General features: G+C 35.0%; 1 protein-coding gene and 1 long non-coding RNA gene across 3 annotated transcripts; both read right to left on the reverse strand.

Annotated features, from left to right (window-relative positions):
* Positions 1–5106: 5106 nt before the first annotated feature.
* Positions 5107–10571, reverse strand: LOC115994618. 2 transcript variants are annotated; one of them, XR_004093241.1, is made up of 5 exons: positions 10500–10548; positions 9698–9738; positions 9528–9576; positions 7213–7321; positions 5107–7041 (listed from the first exon to the last, which is right to left on the reverse strand). It is a non-coding gene; the product is annotated as an uncharacterized LOC115994618 (long non-coding RNA). The 2 variants fall into 2 exon arrangements; XR_004093240.1 differs by lacking the exon at positions 9698–9738 and having other exon boundaries at positions 10500–10571.
* A 7434-nt stretch (positions 10572–18005) lies between these two features.
* Positions 18006–19259, reverse strand: LOC115949711. Its single transcript, XM_031066999.1, has one exon. The coding sequence runs from the start codon at positions 19257–19259 to the stop codon at positions 18006–18008; it is 1254 nt and encodes a 417-aa protein (XP_030922859.1).
* Positions 19260–19529: the final 270 nt, after the last annotated feature.

Consider the following 19529-nt stretch of genomic DNA (forward strand, 5'->3'; position numbering starts at 1 on the left):
TAAATTTGGCTTAATTCATTTCTGATACAGTTTTACAAAATAACAAGCATGATATTGATGATTGTGTCACTAAAATGGATCTTTTTAAATTTTTTTTAACACAATAGTTGGGTAACTTGACAAGATAACACGATAGTTGTGTCACATGATTAGATATTCACAAGTTGTGTCACCACTCACCAGAATAACACCTTCTTTTAAAAAAAATATATATATATATATATAATTAGGTATTAATATAATAAGGAGAGTTTTCTCAAAAATATATATATATATATATATATATATATAATAAGGAAAGTTAAGAAGTGATAATATAATTGTAGAAAAATCTAATTAGGTATTTGACTTCATGACAACCAAAGGCCTCGTACCTTCAACAAATTATTCACCCTCTATGATATTATACCGTGATAAATGGTGGGGACAATGAATGTAGCATCAAGAAAAAAAAAAAGTTAAAAAAGATGCCACAAAATTAAGGTGATATATATGGATGAAAGCCGAGGCAAAATATCAAAGGTTACTAGGGTTGTTTGGTAGACAAACTTCAACATATATTTTCAGTTTTTAAACAATATTACACACATTTCCACACACTTTTTTACTTACACGTATTTTCACACATGTTTTCAAACACATGTACCAAACACCCTGTCTTGGACAGCTTGCCAATCCCTCTTTAATAAAGTAATAACATGTTATACACTTAGTTTAACTTCAACTAATGTTGCATTACTTAATAATTTTTTATATTTAGTAGATCAATGTTTTTTTTTTTTTTTATGTTTTTAAAAGGCATGTTAAATTTTATTCTAATTAATGTGTACTCTCGTATATATGCACGAGTATAATTAAAAACAATCACAATTACACGGTTCAAATTATACATTTTTTTTTTTGGAAAGATGTTGAAATATATATATATATATATATATATTAAAAGCCAAAACTCAAAGAAAATCAAATTAGAATCCAATAATTCATGACTTGCAACAAAAATTAAAAAATTAGATGGACACATGACATAAAATTGGACTCTAATTGAAATTTAATTTAGAATCTAATTGAATTTGGACTCTTTAATTTTTACACTCAATAATTTACTTGTCACAAAAATTAAAAATTAGATAGGATACATGACACACAATTGCATTCCAATTGAAATTCAAATTTGGATTCAAATTTATTTTTCTTTAAATTTTGACTTATAATATATATATATATATATATATATATATATGATGTTATTTAATTACTACTATTAATATTTAATACATGAACTCAACTATTATTCGCAATTTTAAAATATAAAAATTGGAGGGTGTTATCTATTATTCATAATTCGGAAACGAACTATGTGCAAATCCTCTCTTGCTCGAACCCAAACTCAACACAGCCTTAATTCCAGCTGTGCATTAGCTACTTCAATCCTGTTACACCAATTTTATGTTTATCTCAACATTTATTCTAGCTGGTCCTGTTGAGTTTCTACTTTCTAGCATACCAGTCAGCCCAGCCAAAGAGGAGCTTTTTAAAACCATTATCCAACTATACTTGTATGGCGTCAGAGCCCACCAGATGTTTTTTTTTTTTTGGGTGGGCTCTGACGCTATAGAAGTACAGTCCCAGAAAAACTAAAAAAAACTAATATGAGAAGTTTGGATTAGGATATGACACAATACTGAGGGTATTGCACCGGTTGCAATTCACCCTATCATATCTCACAAAACAATATTATTTTTTACATTTTTAAGTTTTACTTTTTACTTTACTTTAATTTTTTTCTTAGCTTTTTTTAATTAATGGTTCAGATCGAGAGTTGCTCTTTGTAACTATCAATCTTAACCCTTCATAGCAATTGCATCAGGTACAATAGCTAAGGATTGCACCTTATCTTAATAAGTGAAAATTATATGTTATACCCGGCATATATGGCGGGTCTCTTACACATAGACGGACCCCACAATGTGTGGGACCCGCTAGTCTGTGAGTGACCCGGCATATATGCCGGGTACACCATATACCTGCTCCTTAATACGAGAAGTTGCCGCCTCACACTTGGTCATTTTTCCCCTTTCATAAATGTATGGTGTCAGAGCTTACCAATACCATAGTACCATTTTGTAAAAAACACCAATATGATCAATGACTTTATAACACTACCAGAAAATAATATAAAAGATTACCGGAAAAGGCTGTCAAAAAGTATGACCAAGAAAAATAAAAGTATAAAAGAAATCTCTAATACATGAAATGAATGATGGGTTATATGGAGGCTAGTTTGTATTTGAGTTTGATTATAAAATAACTCGATATAAAAATACTACAGTTTAGATTGGAGATTTTTTAATGCTTGGTCCATAAAACAGAGGCTTAGGCCGATCTGCTATGTGGAATAATTATTGTTGTTTTGTATTAAGGTTTGGTGTGTTGTTTTTTAGAGAAAAAAAAAAAATTCTATTGCTACATCTAAGCATCTTTCTTGAAATAGTAATATCACTATGTTGATGCTCATTTTGGGGAAGCCTAATAGCAGGAAGAAGCCCAATAATATGGGTAGAAAAGAGTTAGTGGATTGATAGAAAAACCATTAAACCCGAATTGTAGAAACTATGGATCATAGGCCTATAAAATAAATAAATAGACTTTGAGAAAAGCAAATGGGTCTAAAGGAGCCCAGAGAGAGAAGTAGTAAATCCATGGGCATTATGTGATGTAGAAAAGTAAGAATAGGTCACAGTAGACTCGAAGTAATGAAATAAGAAAGTAATGGGTTGATGGAAAGTCCATGAGCCCTAAGGATGAAGAATACGATAATTGGGTTAGAGAAGCCCAAAAGAGTTAGTAAAAATTCATGGGAATGCAGAATTAGAAAGTGGGCCGAGGATGTCCAAGGAAAGAAAATGGGCTGAGGATAACCAAGGAGAAAGAAATGGGCAAAGGAGCCCACAGGCAATGTACTGGGTCAAGAAAACCCAAAGTAGTATGAGTATAAATCTAATGACCATGTTGGGTCATTGTAACCAATTGAGAGAAGAACATGCAGCAAGCCTAAAAGAGGCCCAGCAAGCACAGGTCAAATAACACCATAGCAGGAATAGTAGAGTGGCATGGCAAGAATGGTAGCAAAATCATAGAAGAAGCAAAAAGTGGGCTAAAGAGAGAAAAACCCACAATCAAGCAAGACCCGGCCCTTGAAAGGAGCAAGCCAATGAAGAATGAAAAATCAGAAAATAGTTCACGCCATAAGAGGTCAAGAATGAGTGGCAGAATGCACAAATGAAACTTTAGACCACGACAAACGCATGAGCAGCAGACAAACTTTTGACGTACACGGAAGTGGAGCACGCACAAGGTCCAAGCACTATCAACCTATACACAGCCAATACAGGAGTGGTGGGTCATGGGTCAAAGGTAAGAGAGAGTATGGTTTGGCGGTGGGGAGAAGGGTTGAAATGTGGCCGATATTGTTGAGAGAGAGAGAGAGAGAGAGAGAGAGAGAGTTGAGAATTGTGGCCGATATTGGGTTGAAATGACCTTGAATTTTCTAAGGTGGAATTAGGGGGTTTTCACTTTTTTGTCTCGATTTTTTTTTTTTTTTTTTGGAATGGAATAGAATCAAATCAATCAATAACTATAATCTAATGTTTTTGCAATTATTATTACTATTTTGGAAATTCTTGTAATCTGGAGCATATCAATAATGTTGGCTACCCAATGGAGAAACTTGTCAATGAGACAATGACCATAGAATGAGGCTGATGTTTGTCTAGGAAAAACCAGAGAGGAGTCCTTGGATTCATCTTAAGTTCTTAACCCACAATGCAACATCTTCTGCTTATACTAAATCACGTACGTAATATTTCCAATAGCATAACATTTGAAAACAAACAACTTTTAATACTTGTGTATTTCATTGTAAAATGTTTTACGAAGAACATTTTCTTAAAATAGTTCATATGCGTTGTTCTTCAAACTAAAAGTTTTTAATAGCTTGGCTCCTAAAAAAATACGAATGCCCCCACCCTAAAAAAGAAAAAAAAAAGTTATAGCATAATAGTATCTCTTAAATGATAGTGATATTACAAATAAATTATACAAATTGTATAAAAATAACATCAAATTCAGCATTTTTGTGAAAATAATACATGATTATTATTTAGTGATTCTAATACAATTATATTTAAGGCATGTAGCTAAATAAAATACATTGTGTATTTGTGTATTCTAAAGTCAAATACCTATTTGGTATGAGTAAGTACTAAAATATTGTCTAAGTTTTAATTTTTGTCAACCCAGTTCCAGCAATGTACTTTTCGGACTGTGATTCGTTATACATTTATACAGCATCATCTTCATCTTGGTCATAGGATCAGCGCCTCCAGCTTTGAGGCAGCAGGGATACTAGCAATTCAGCATAAAAAAATAAACGCAGGGATACTGGCACAAAACACCTCACTGTTGCTTGGATTTACTGCCAAGCCTGAGATTTTTCCAAAATCCAGCAAGGCATCTTTGAGGAGATTAAATTAAGGCAGGTCAGCAGCAGAAAACATTAGAAGATCATCTGCAAAGCTGAGATGAGTGAGCCCCAATTCCTTGCAGTGGGGATGGAACTTGAAATTATTGAAGCCTTGTACCCTAGAGTGGACCAACCTTGATAAAATCACAAAGAGATAAGGGCACAAGGGATATCCCAGTCTCAAACCTTTTCCTCCTTGGAAATATACCACCAAAGAACCATTTAGGCTAACAGAAAATCTGGGATAAGAGACAAATTTGGTAGGGAAGCCAGCTGATAGCAGACATAAGAATAAAATTCCAATCTAGAGAATCATCGGCTCTCCTAAAATCAGCCTTGATGGCACATCTGGCTATACCACCAACAGTTATTGCTATGAAGCCTAGCTGCTGAGCTGGAATGCCATGTGGAGTTTGTAATTGGATTCTTGTTGTAATGTTTACCCTTGTAATTGTAATGTAGTAGATTATACCTTCAATTAACTAACTCCTAATTGTCCATGTGAATGGTGGGATTTCTCACATATGGCTAGTTGGGAATGAGCAAGGCTTTAGGGAAGGAAATAACTGTTGAACTGTTAGTTACGACAATTGTATTATAGAGAACAGTAGCATTGTAATGGGAATCAATCAAGAAATAAGATGAACACTCAGTTTCCATCTCTATCCCCTATTCTTCTCATGGAGGACTAGGTTCCCTCGAAGTAACCCACTCATATTCCCTTTAATCTTCTCCATTCACCCATTCAACCCCTAAGACTTGTGAGATCAGCTGGGATCTTAACGTTTGGTATCAGAGCTAAATCATCCTATCACCATGGCTGAAGCTCGACCGGCCTCCCACAACTCAGAAAAGATCACAGCTTTAGCCAAAGTTACTGATCAATATGATATCATTTTACAATAAATCCAGAAACAGTTGCAATCCCTCAACCAGTTTATGCAGAAGATTATTGAAGCAGAAGATCGAAGACAATTTGTACCTAGGGATCACCATGCAACCAACGATTCAACAACTGCAGAATCTTTTTTCATGAATCCAGGAAAACCCTTGAACCTTGATTTTCCAAGATTCCAAGGGGAAGATCCTGCGAGTCAGGTACTGAGTTCCTCAGCATTTTTCTTACTACAATACACCAGTGCAACTACGAATTTTGTTGGCTTCTTATCATATGGATGGGGAAGCATCGGTGTGGTTTCAAGATCTGAGAATGCTGGAATATTCACAAGCTAGGATGCTTTCAAAAAAGCTCTACAGATTCGCTTTGGCTCTACAGCCTATGATGATGCAATGGAAGCTATAACAAGGCTTAAACAATCATCTAGTGTAGTGATTTACAAGAGTCAATTTGAGGCTTTATCAAACAGGATCACAGCTTTGTCAGAAACCCATAAACTCAGTTGCTTCTTGAGTGGGTTAAAGGATGAGATACATCTTCCTTTGAGGATGTCGGCACCCAAGTCTCTGAATGAAGCTTTTGGCTTAGCCAAAATTCAGGAGTATTTGATCAGTTGCAAGAAAAGCTTGAAGACTTCTTTTGATCCCAGCAAGCCCTCATTGTTAGGGTGCCCAAGATTGAAAATAAGTCTGAACAGAAGGTAAGATTGCCTCTTCAAAGGTTAACAAGTGCCCAAATGGAGGAAAGAAGAAAGCAAGGATTGCGTTACAATTGTGATGAGAAATGGCACACTGGCCATAAATGCAAAGGAGAAAAATTGTTTTTGTTGGAGGGCTCTGCATTTGAAGTGGAGCATGCACACGGTTTGCTATTGATGGAATTAGATGACAATGGTGATGTGGTGATAGAGCTAGAAGAACAAGATGACAAGGCTGAGATTACACTCTATGCCTTGGTGGGAAATCCATCTCCAAACACTATGAGAGTTGAGCAAAATTAAAGATCAAGAGGTAATGTCTCTGTTAGATTCAGGGAATACTCACAATTTCTTGGACGCTGCTATGGCAATGAAGTTGGAAGTTACAAATTGATACTTCTAAGATTTTGGAGGTGAAAGTGGCTAATTGTTAAGACTAAAATTAAGACTAAAGGTGTCGGTCATGGAGTCCAACTCCTGATGCAGGGTATAAAAATTTATGGTGGAGCTTAATGCCATTCCTTTTGGGGGTTGTGAAGTGGTTTTGGGAACTTAATGGCCGAGTACTTTGGATGTTATCAAGTGGGATTTTAAGTTGCTGACTATGCAATTCACTTACTCAGGCAAGCAGGTGATGTTAAGGGGTGTCCAACCTGAAAAATCAACTTTTCAAGAGGGTGTCAAGTTCTTCACCAACGGTGCAACAAAGGGCTTAATCTTACACATTTCAACACCAGTTCTCTCCTCTATGCCACTGACTCAGCTACCAGAACCTTTGCAGCAGCTCTTGGAGGAGTATTCTCAGGTCCTTGAGACTCCCACAGGTCTTCCACCATTAAGAGGCCATGAACACAAGATTATTCTCAAAGAGAGCTCTCCACCAGTGTGTAAACAACCTTAAAGGTACCCGTTTCCAAAAACCTGAAAATGAGAAAATTGTGAATGAATTGTTAGAGGTTGGATCCATTAGACCAGGCCAAAGACCTTTCTCTTCTCCTGTTTTACTAGTTAGAAAAGCAGATGGTAGTTGGTGAATGTGTATTGATTATAGAGCTTTAAATAAGGCTACTATTAAGGATAAATTTCCTATACCTGTGGTGGATGAATTGTTGGATGAACTTGCTGGCTAGCGTTTTCTAAAAACTGGACTTAAGATCTGGTTACCACCAGATTAGAATGAGGGAAGAGGATGTTCCTAAAACTGCATTTAGGACACAAGGGCCACTATGAGTTTCTAGTGATGCCATTTGGCCAAACAAAAAATTGGAGACTAAGAGAAAACACAGTTCCATTATCACATTCCAAATCAAACTAACATCAATTGGTCTAGTCCAGTTGCTAATCAGTTGCATCCAATGACAGTATAATCACCAAAAAAAATGCTCAAACAACAAGATCTATTAACAAATGCAACCTATAAATGGCACATCTCATGAATCTAAGGTTCAATATTCATCAATCCGTCAAAGAACGTTCACCATAAAAATAATTGTTGGGAGGCATTCAGCACAACAATAGTTCAAATCTAGAGGACTGAAAAAATATTGGATGAAGCAAAGCTATAATAATAATAATAATAATAATATATATATATATATATATTAATAGGTGAGGGCAGATTACTCATTACAGCAAGGGAAGAGTTTCTGGTCACCACCAGCAGTAAGATTCAGCCCAGAGGAGGCTGCAATGTATCTCTGATCTATAGGTTACCCAAAACAGTGAGTTTTGTATGCAATGCACAACCATTGTGAATGGTATAGACCACAGAATTCAATCAGAGTTATCAGTTATTTCTTGTTTTATAACACATTCTGTCTTGTTCGGTTTCAAAACCAATAAAAGTTTCAGTTGCCTGTTGCCATTGCAACATATGTAACCTCTCCACAAGATATATTAAAGTGCAAATAACAAAACCCAAACCATGCTCAACATGTGTAACTTTTCCACAAGAATGAAGCAGGGTTCCCTTGGGAAAGCTCCCTTCATTCCTGGTTCAAAAGGAAATTGTTCTATTATTCATGCTCAATCTTCTATCCTTGGGCTATTGTTTTTTTTTGACAGACATATGGAGTCTTTTGCTGCATAGAGATGCGTAATTTTCAGCAATAAATTCCTTAACCTGAGACTATGTCATCTGTGTTTTAGTCAGGCAATGGAAACTTTTGCCTCTTTTCACTCAAACGATGCATCTACAGCCGGATCTACTATGTTTCTGAAATGGGAAACACCTCTGGTGGACTGGTTCAACTCAATACCGACGGTTCCTCTAAAGGAGTTTGAGATTGTATGTGTGAGAATAAAACACACACACACACACACTGAAAAATATCCAAATCTGATATTATGCAGCACACTCTGTAATGCAATACAAGAGTCATATTTATAGGACTGGGATAAGCTTAAGCTTAGATCAATTTAGGCAGGAAACCAAAATTAATTCTCTAACAGAACTCTAACAGATTGACAGCCCGTAATCAATCATTAAACACATGTTTCCAATAATTGCACCACGTGTTAAGCCTGAGGGAGATAATTAGACAGAGAACAATTTGGGGCTTTGGCACTTGTATGAAACGCTGCTGTTAATCTTAGAGTACTCTATTGTCCATTAGAATTGATATTACAAATAGAACCAACTATCATCAAAAGCTGAGATAAAACACTAATGACTTGAAGCTATCAAAGTGGACAACTCCTAAAGAGACAATTAACATTAATCTAAACACCCATGGCCTACCAAGACCCCTAGAAACCTGCTCATATAAAAAAAACAGTTAATATAACAAAAAGATTAAACTAAGGTGTAGTAATTCTCTAATGCGCCCATTAAAATTTAATGCTAAATGAACTTCAATTGGTTATAGAAAATATACCCAAACTGGAAAAGCTAAATGTGAACCAAGAGCACTAAACTGAGCATCATTGATGACCATAGCTTCAAGGTTTTCGAACCAAGAACACTAAAAATGGCATTTTCACAACCTCTAATCAATTTAGAATGCTGACAGATGTTCAAATACTTGGAATCTATGCCAAAACTTTATTTGGCATCAAGAAAACCAAGTTAGACTCCATTAAGCCATACATATTTTACAACTACAGTAAGAATAAATTTGAGCGCCTCAATAAATAATTCTTTACACAAACTCCAAGGTCCTCTTGTGTCACTAATATGCACATTTTCCAGTTTATCATTACAAATTTTAAAAATAGCGAAAGGGAGATATTTTTGAGTTGAAGAACAAAACACATTTTCAAAAACCATATTTTAGTCATAAGAACAACGAAACAGAAAATACAGAGTACTCCTGAAGATGTATAAAATACATAATTTCTATAAAGAAATGTTTCTAAAGTTGCCGTAAAATACAAAAGTTGACATCACAGGTTCCAACTATACATACCTGTGTAAGTACAGTGTTTACACCCTTTGCATAGGTAGCTCTAACCAGCCTACACAAAAAGGTTAAACAAACATAAAGCTTTTAGAATTGTAGTCAACAACATGAAGGAAAAAGTTGGTAGTAGTACATATTAGAATCTAAACGACAAAAGAAGTATTCTTGTAACACACCATATGCATAAAGTTTCTAAGCACCAATCTCTCAAATTGTTCTGACATGAAAACATTAAGAGAAACATCAAACTAAATGATGCGTCAAAATAGCAAACATTATAAACACTTTTAGCATCTTACGTTGAATACTATTTAAGTGTACTTAAATGGGGGGTGAAAATTAAAGATATGTATCAAATATGCTTTTTTATTCAAAATTATCAAAAAGCAAAGAATGTTTTCAACATTTTTTCCTCATACAGGAAAAGTGCATCGCATTTTTTAAGGTGGTCACATATGCAGTTGGTCATTGTTGTGTTTGCTACGAATTAATAAATTTGAGAAATATATAAACTTAACAAACTTTCAGTGTATTATAAAGGATAACATTAGATAGAACAATGAAAATTCTCTCAATTGCAATTTACAAAGAAAAAGCAAAATACACCACACCCATAATCTACCAATCTACTGAGCAAGATTAGGATTTCACATTCTATGAAACAATTTAATTAAACAACATAATGGTAAGCAATAACAGAACAATCAAAGTAATATAGAAACACAAATTACCGTATAGTCTGATTAAGCAAATTGAGCATGTTAGGTAAAAATCTCATATACCCAGATGGCAAAGCACCTGGTGATCCAATATTATAAAAAAAAAAAAAAAAATCCCAAAATTTCAACAAATTTAACATATCTAAAATCAAAAAGTTCTATAGTTTTTCCCAAAACATAAAACCCCTCAAAACAATTCATCACATTTAAAGAGAAAAAGCCCCAAAAGAACAAAAAAGGAAAAAGAAATTCAAAGTACCCAGAAAGCCAAAAGATCCGCTTGAGCACATTGAGCAGAGTCCGTCAGACCCATCGTACTTGCTTGAGCTTGTTATCATCATTTTATTTCTTCTTTTGGGGGGGTGGGGTCCCTTTTCTTTTCGTACGAAACGGTGCGTTATAGTGGACTCAAATTACGAAACAACCCATCTAAATAGGCATTGGTACGATTGAATTTTATAGACGAAAATGTAATTTCATATCGTAAGGAAAAAAAAAAACATTTTCTTATTATGGAGATTGAGATTGAGATTGAGACTGGAGAGTAGAGAAATTTTTTTTTTTTTTTTTTCATTTGCTGGTAAAAAAAAATATATCTATACCAACTTTATGCATAAGGTCTGTTTTTATTGCAATAACAGAAAACAGAAATTTGGCAACGTATTGATGATATGTTGGATTTGTTTATACTTTCAATTACATATCAATTTTTTGACATCAAAGATAGAATTACATATCATGCACAGACCATGCATACTAAGCCGAAGCTTCTCTCCATTATTATCTTCAACTATGGCGGCGAGGGTGCGGGCAAATAAGTACGTGGGTTTGGTTCTGAATGAGGAACCGGTCCACGATCTTGTGGAACTGTGTTCATCACAGCCACAGGCGTAGATCTGGTAGAGCCAACAGGCTGGCTGTTGAAAATCAGCGTAGCCAAAAACGCCACCTTCATGATTTTAGAGAAAATTTTCCTCCACATTTTTTTCTCCACCAAGAATATAGCGCATAAGTTTTTTTTTTTCAATGTGACAAAATATGGTCGGCTTAAATCTATATATATAGGATTTTTGAATTCATTTTTATATTTATTTTTTTGATAATTTGAGCAGGACATTTATGACCACAGTAGTTACGTAATAGTGACGATTACATATTACGTAATGTAATCAGTTTAGGAGTCCAAAACTTTTTGTTTGTTTGTTTGTTAGACCGTGTAGTGTTCAGTAAGCATATTCTAGAAGCTTTATGTATTTTACTTTTCAATCACTAAAAAGGTCTCTCATCAGCCATCATTAACACTACCCAAAAAACTTTCATTTACATATAATGGATTGCTAAATTATGAATAATATTTATCCTCCAAGTTTTTGTACTTTTAAATTATAAATAATAAATGAGTTTATGTATTTAATAAAATTATTATATTAAGTAGAGTTGTAACTATTTACTACAAGCCTACTTATACTAAGTTTGTAGTCATGATTGTCATTTAAATGTATAGTGCGTAAATGTATAGTGTGTTAGGGCCTGTTTGGTAGTCTATTTTAAGCAATCTTTTGAGCATTTTAAACACACTTATACTTTCACATATTTTTCACCTACACGAATATAAAAAATACTCAAACAATATTATCTAAACTCTTCTACCAAACACCCCTTAATCTTATGAAATAGGAATGATCACAATTCATTCAAATATTCCACCTTATTCCTCGATTGTTGGTGATCCCGGCCATGCCACGTAGAATTTGACTAGCAGAAGAATATTAAGATATGATGATTATAATATAGTAATTTGTTATGACAAATTGAAGAAAGTTGTACCGACATGTGTAACGTACTTAAGAAAGTCAAATGAGCAGGATACTGTTTACACTTTTACCAATTTTTGAATTCTTCTAGATAATTCTTTCATTGACCTCAAATTTCATCTTCTTTTAATTAATGTTATGTCCCATTTTTGTCATGAGTGCCTAGTGTGGTTCTCATGTTAAAGTATAAATTTTTGTGGGGTATAGTTATCTTAATAATAATCTCACACATATATATTTATAGGATCATGTTAATAATGAGGTATTTGGTAGAGAAATTTGAGAAATGTTGTTTGGATGTTTTTGATATACATGTGGGTGAAAAATTTGTAAAAATATATGTAATGTTATTTAAAATGCTCAAAAGTGTGTTTAAACTTATCTGCCAAACATCCCTATACCTTAAAGACAATAATTTTGACACTATTTTTATTAAACATAAAAAAAATTAACAAAATATTATTTTTTTTCATTAAAACTTTTTTAAATGGCATCCTTTAATATTTTCCTTTCAAATATGCTCAATTTTTTGCGTGCCCTCCACAAGCTTCTGGATTGCGGCTCCCAAGACCATTCAAAGCTTTATTTTTTGCGTCTTTAACTTTGTCGGCGCCGGCCACATGCTGACCTTAGTAAACGGAGACATTAATTTGACTACATACAAAGAAAGACAACATATCACAAGTTAATATTTTAACATATTTCAAATATATACATGTCCTTGGAAAGACACTAAGATGTCCTGTTTTTTTTTTTTTTTTTGGCTGAATAAACATCTTTATTTCACAAAAGGGAACCAAGACTGGCACAGCAATGAACTCATGGCCGTTGCCCATCTCTTTCCAAAACTTGAGCCACTAACAAAGATGGATCAGAGATGGAGACAGGCCCTGAGTTGTTACAAAAAGCAGCCCAGAGGGCTAACAAATGAGCTGAGGAATTACCCTCTCTTTTCACAAAAGAAAAAGAAACATTATCAAACAAACTACAAAGAGTTAAAATATTCTGCAATATTACATCAATAGTCCATTCAGATGATGACTTTTTGTCTTTAAGAGGTTTAATAACATTCCAAGCATCACCTTCTATTATAACCTTTTTGAACCCAGCTTCAATTGCTTTATTTATCGCTACGTAAGCTGCTTTAGCTTCGCCCCACAGGGGGCTTCCTAGGTCCAAAATGTCAGTCCAAGCCAAAACAACTCTGCCATGATTGTCTCTGCCCACCACTGCAACTGAAATCTTGTTCTCTCTTATGGCAGTATTAAAATTTAATTTCACCCAACTAGCAGGAGGAGGGATCCAACTAGACTCAGTCAATTTTAATTTTTCCCCACGAACTTCTTCCCAAGCGGCTTTTTGTTCGTTATAAGAGCTTTGAATTTTCCTAGCTAGATCTACCACCGAACCAATATCTTCACCCAATCTAGCCTTATTCCTCTGCATCCAAATCCTGTCACACACAATTGAGGCATATAATTGGAAATGAAAGGATTCTTCGTCCCTCATTCCCAATTTCATTTTGGGATCAATGATACATTTTACCCATTCTATAATATCAATATGAGATAAATTAGACATATTTAAAGGCCATGGAGCCATAAGCCATACCTGAGAGGTCCACGGACATTGGAGGAAAATATGTTCAATTGTCTCAACTGCATTCTTGCATAAGTAGCACTCTGTGGATGGGATATGAGATCTTTTCTCCAGCTCCTCACCTACAAGTAGCATCCTCCAAACCATCTTCCACAGGAGATTCTTAAATCTGGCATGGACCTTAAGCTTCCATAAGCCTCTCCATTCTTTGATACGAAGAGGATTTGGGCCAGATAATTGGGGTTGGATGATTGACATATAGGCTGACTTGACTGAGAAAAAGCCCGATTTTGACAAACACTAAAAAATCTAATCATTGTGTTGTTGATGTGGAAGATTGATCTTAAGAATTTTCATTGCTGTCTCCGTATCAAATAACTCGAATAGCTTGCCACGGTCCTATTGTCTTAAGTCCTAATCAATGAGACAAGCCACATAAACATCACTGCTACTTATGTCATTGGAGCTGGTGGGAATAAATATTGGGATTTCAGGAACCCATGGGTCTTCCCATATACACGTACCCCATCCATTCCCAATCTTATGGCAAAGCCCATTACTAAGGACATCTCTGCATTTGAATATACTCATAGCTGCCCAAGAAATAGATTTGGGGCACTATATCTTCATAAAGTTTCTATGCTTCACATATTTCTTCCGAAAAAGTTGAACCCATTTTTTCCCAGAGTTACTAGCCACTTCCTAAGATAATTTAGCTACTAAAGCTTTATTTAAATCCTCTGTTTTCCTTATACCTATACCACCAGCCCATTTAGGGAGGCATATTGAGTCCCAGCTTCTTAAAAACAACCTATGCTTCTTATCATTTAGGGAGGCGTCCATTCCGCTTCCCCACCTTATCAGATGAGCCGCCGGACATAAATGAGCCTCGTAAAGGGGATTTACTAAAGGCGTGTCTGGGATAGTCAATCGGCAGGAGCAGATCACGAGCAGATTAAACGGACTCCCTTGAAAAACGGCTAACTTCGTGGACAGGCGGAAAACCGCTCACATAAATGCGGGGTCAAATTAAATGGGCCATATTGAGGGCCCGGGTTTGCCAAAACCCTCCTTTCCAACCTGGAAGTCGGACAGAAGGGTTTTGAGGGGCTATTGTGGGGCCCAACAATTCGTGGACCAGGCCCATTTATCCTTAGAGCGTCCGAAGGCCCAATCCGAGGAGAGCTGTGGCCCAAGCTCTACAACGCAGAGCACAAAACAATTTTTGGGAAGCAGCCGAGGACAGTTTAGTCCTCGGCAGATCCATAATCTCACCAGAATAAAGGGGCAAAACTGGTATAGGGACGAATTAGTAAGGAAATCCAGAATATCTTGGGGAAGTTATCCATACTACCCTTCTAGATAAGGCCCGACGCCTGACAGAGCCGTACTCTGCAGCTTTATCAAACCATCCCCAACAATTCCGGGATTGGACTGATGGGACAAATGTCAGTGTTCGTAAAGATTGACCCTACACGTGGACGAAGGGCAATGAATGCAAGCTAGTATAAAATAAGGAAGTAAGTAGATCTGAGGGAGGCCCCTTTTTCCACCTCCGAAAAAAAGAGAGACGACATGGGAAAACATCTCAGGAACACCGAACTTCATGGAAGAAAGTCCGTCGTTGGGCAACCGAGAGAAGACCTCAACAGGTCCTCGGATCAACTCCGAGGAGCTCCATCCCATGGGGTACGACGCCTCAGGGCTTAAATGTTCATACCCAATCCCCTTTTTCTACGTAGATTCCTCTAAAGCCATGACCGGACAACGCCACTTGACCAACGGCTAGCTTTTCAAGCCCACTCTCTACAAATCATATTGTGAGGGATCTTTCGTACGCGAGCCCAACATCCTTATTGGGCCGCCAGAGAACTGTGTCCTTACAATCTTGTAACCTCATGCACATGCATGGATACACTTAAAGATATACAATAAGATGCATAATATAATTTAAATACCATTGATAGTCTTTTTTATATTTTGTTAACTCTTTAAAAAAATTTGTAAGGATATTATTAGGTATAAAATGTAAATTGTCCATGTTTTTAAAAAAAAAAAAAATATTGTGAAACACTTTTTTTTTTTTTTTTTTTTACGATTCATTATTTTAGACTCTTTGTTTTGTACTTTTTTTTTTTTTTAAAGAAAACTTTGGTTTTTGTACTTAATAACTCACTTGAATGAATATATATAATGTGGTCCCATATTTGATTCTAAAATTAAGAAATAAAACTCTTTAAGAATAAATAATTTAGGACACATGACACAAAATTGGAACAATAATTTGGAATTCTAATTTGAGTTTCTCTCAGTTTCACCTATTATTATTATTATTATTATATAAGTTTTTTTTTTTTTTTTCTTTTGGAGAAGAAAATAAATATGAGAGCCGACACCCTCAATTAAATTAATGTAGCCACTTGGCTTGAATTCCTAGTAGATAATGTAATCATACTGTTTTGACCATCCTCACCATTGGGCTCACCTCTGGCCTAACCTCCCTTATCTACAATATTAAAATTATTTTAGAAACATTTTATTAGGAGAATAATAAAATAATAAATGTTGTTGACAATTTTTTATATTTTCCATAAAAATGGTGTTAAAATTTTCTTATTATGATCATGGTTTTCAGATCCGGACCGTTCATTGAACCGTAAAAAGGAGAGGTTCAAGGTTTTCAAGGTCGAACTGAGATCGAACCGAGGTCGAACTGTGATGACGTCATAATTAATTTAATAATTATTTTAAATATATATAAAAACATTAAATTAATAAAAAAATAAAAAAAATTAACTAAATTAGTCTAATTTACTTTCAAGACAGCCAACAGACATACACAAATGCATTCACAGGCTGAGAAAAAGGCAAAGCTTAGTAAATTATTAGTTTGAAGTATCTATATATAATATATTCACCTGCATAGCCCTAGCTAGATCTCAAGAGAGTGGGCTTGCAATGAAATCTTCATCTAAGTACTTTCATGTACATGCATTACAGGTATATCCAGATTCCAGCTCAGACATGCACAAACTACAAAGTACTATTACTGCTTCTAGTACAAAAGCACAAAAAGACATTACTCTTACTAATTAACTATACTAACACAAAGGTAAAACATACATAACTAATAATTAAGTAAGCAACCATAGATAGAGTACTGCCGTACTGGTACTAGTACTGCTTCTATTACCAAAATTCACACCCCAATGTAGTCCAAACTAGCCAATGTAGTCCATAAAACTTAAAAGTACAAAGTAAAAATACATAAACAAGCCTCCAAGTTATAGTACACAACTACACATTGTTTCTTACAAAAATACATAAAACTTAGTTCTAAAAAACAATAATAAAACTTCAAACTCCAAGTTACACACTATGTCTTACAAAAAGACAGAAATTATCTCTAAAATACAAAATAGAACTTTAACGTTCAAACAGAATTATTATGATCATAAATCATCAATGTCATGAAAGTTATCATGCTCGTTATCATTCCCTGGAAATCCAGGAGGAGGGCCAATAGGTTGTCCAAATGTTCCCAAATCAATTCCTTCAACCTCACTGCTATCATCTATAGATTCTACACACAAGTTTGAACAAAATAAAAAGAAAAATTATTATAATGTTTATATAAGTTTGAAAAAAATAAAAGAAAAATCACTATATGTTATCAAATTGTTTACATATAAACTAACCTTCAATATTAGAAGAAGCCTCTACATTTGCTGGATATGCACCCTCTTCATAAATTGCATTCTCCAACTCTTCATAATTAAGATACGGGTCTTCCTCTTCCACAAATACCCAAAAATCAGTTTTGTCGATACTTGCATAACCAATGGGATCAAAATTAAGCTTTTTGTTGTAAAGCCTGCATAAAATGTCATGCTCATTATTGGAATTTGAACATAATTAGTAACTAACAATTACATTATATAAATGACTTCTTAAAAATTAATATAATGACAAAATATAGCATTTAATTACCTATGTCTCAATTGCAAGTTATGATTAACAAATACAAGATCATTGAGCCTTTGATGCTCCAACCTATTTCTCCTCTTAGAATGTATTTGATCAAATAAACTCCAACAACGCTCACATCCAGAAGAGGCGGAAGTTTGGCTAAGGATTCTAATTGCCAATTTTTGCAAGTTTGGAGCATCAGCACCTCACAACTTCCACCATTCATCTGATTTTCATAACACAATGTAATCTAATATTAATCAACATAAACAAACAAACTTTCAATTAAATAATCACTTCAGTTATTTTAATTATAGTGACAAAACTAACTTTTAACATGAACAAAAAAACTAAGATTTGTTTATAGTACTAAAGTAAACTAATTACTTCTCACCTGGATGAGTGGTATTGCTTGTTGACAATGCAAGATCTCTATCAAAGCTCCCAATACGGTCTCGAAAATATTGGGTTTCCCTAATTACCTTTTCTTGATCACCATCATATTTTGTCCCAATGTAGTCCAAAATAGCCATATTTACTGCTGGTTTCCGACAAAAATTCTCCTCATCATATTGAAAAGCGGGATTTAACCAATATGCAGCAGCATGAAGATCTTTACGCAAATGCTTGTCCCAACAGTTTTTTATAATTGAGGTGTATGGCTTGTACAAGTGCCTCTTCATTCGGAAGATCTTCTTGATTCCCAACCGTGCTCTATGCATGCCCTCATACGCATATCCTATTGCAGGCCTTTGATCAGAATCAACAATCCGTAACAAACGAATGAGTGGCGATGAAATCTTGACAAGAACATTAATATCATCCCAAAAAGAATTATCCAATATGATAGAAACTACTTCTTTTGTCTTTGACTCTCTTGCCAATCTATTGTCCACAAAGAACTTGCTAGTCACTAAGGCTTGCAAGTCATACTTATGCACATGAAGGCTTCCAAATGAAAGGAAAGTAGTAGCAAATCTTGTTGCTCCTGCACGTACAATATTTGTCCAACCAGGTCTCTTCCTCAACCAAGCAATCAAAGCTACATGATTATAAATAAAAATTGTAACTTTGGTTGCACGATTTTTTAGTCTCTCCACATGAGACATCTCCCCCATATCCTGCAACACAAGATTCAGGTAATGTGCTGCACAAGGAGACCAACTAATAGTTTTATACTTTTCACATAACAATTTACCAGCAGATACATAGTTGGAAGCATTATCAGTAACCAAGTGAACTATGTTTTTTGGACCAACCCATGTAACTACTTCATCAAACAATTTAAACAAGTTTCTAGTATTCTTCACAATATCTGAGGCATTAACTGATTTTACAAATACCATTCCCCTAGGACAATAAACAAGGAAATTAATCAATGACCTATGTCTAGTATCTGTCCAACCATCAGCCATAAGTGTACATCCAACTTCTGCCCAATGCCTACGTTGTGACTCAACCAACAACTGAACTTCTTTCTTATTATCCCTCAACAAAGGGACCCGTACAGCATGATAAGATGGACCTTTGTAACCAGGACGAGCAGCAACTATGGCATCAATCATCATTTGGTAGTACATTGAATTCACTACATTAAAAGGAATGCAATTGTCATACAGAAACCTTGCAATAGCCATATCAGCTTGCCTCACCCTTTCTTTGCTTTGGAATACACTTTTAAGACCAGGTTGAGCTCCTGGAGTAGTTCTTGGAGCAAAGTAATTATCCACTAGCTTTGTACCCTTTCTTTTACCTAAAATAGGTTTTTTAGGCAACCCACTACTAAATACTTATTGAACATCATCATCTTCTTGCAAATCACTATTTGTAGAAGGCACACTAAACATTTCTTCTTGACGTTGTTTCTCAGTTTTTTTCTTCAACTCAAACTCCTTCACATATTCCAA

The sequence above is a fragment of the Quercus lobata genome, chromosome 6, assembly GCF_001633185.2.
Source record: "Quercus lobata isolate SW786 chromosome 6, ValleyOak3.0 Primary Assembly, whole genome shotgun sequence".
NCBI classification, from domain to species: domain Eukaryota; kingdom Viridiplantae; phylum Streptophyta; class Magnoliopsida; order Fagales; family Fagaceae; genus Quercus; species Quercus lobata.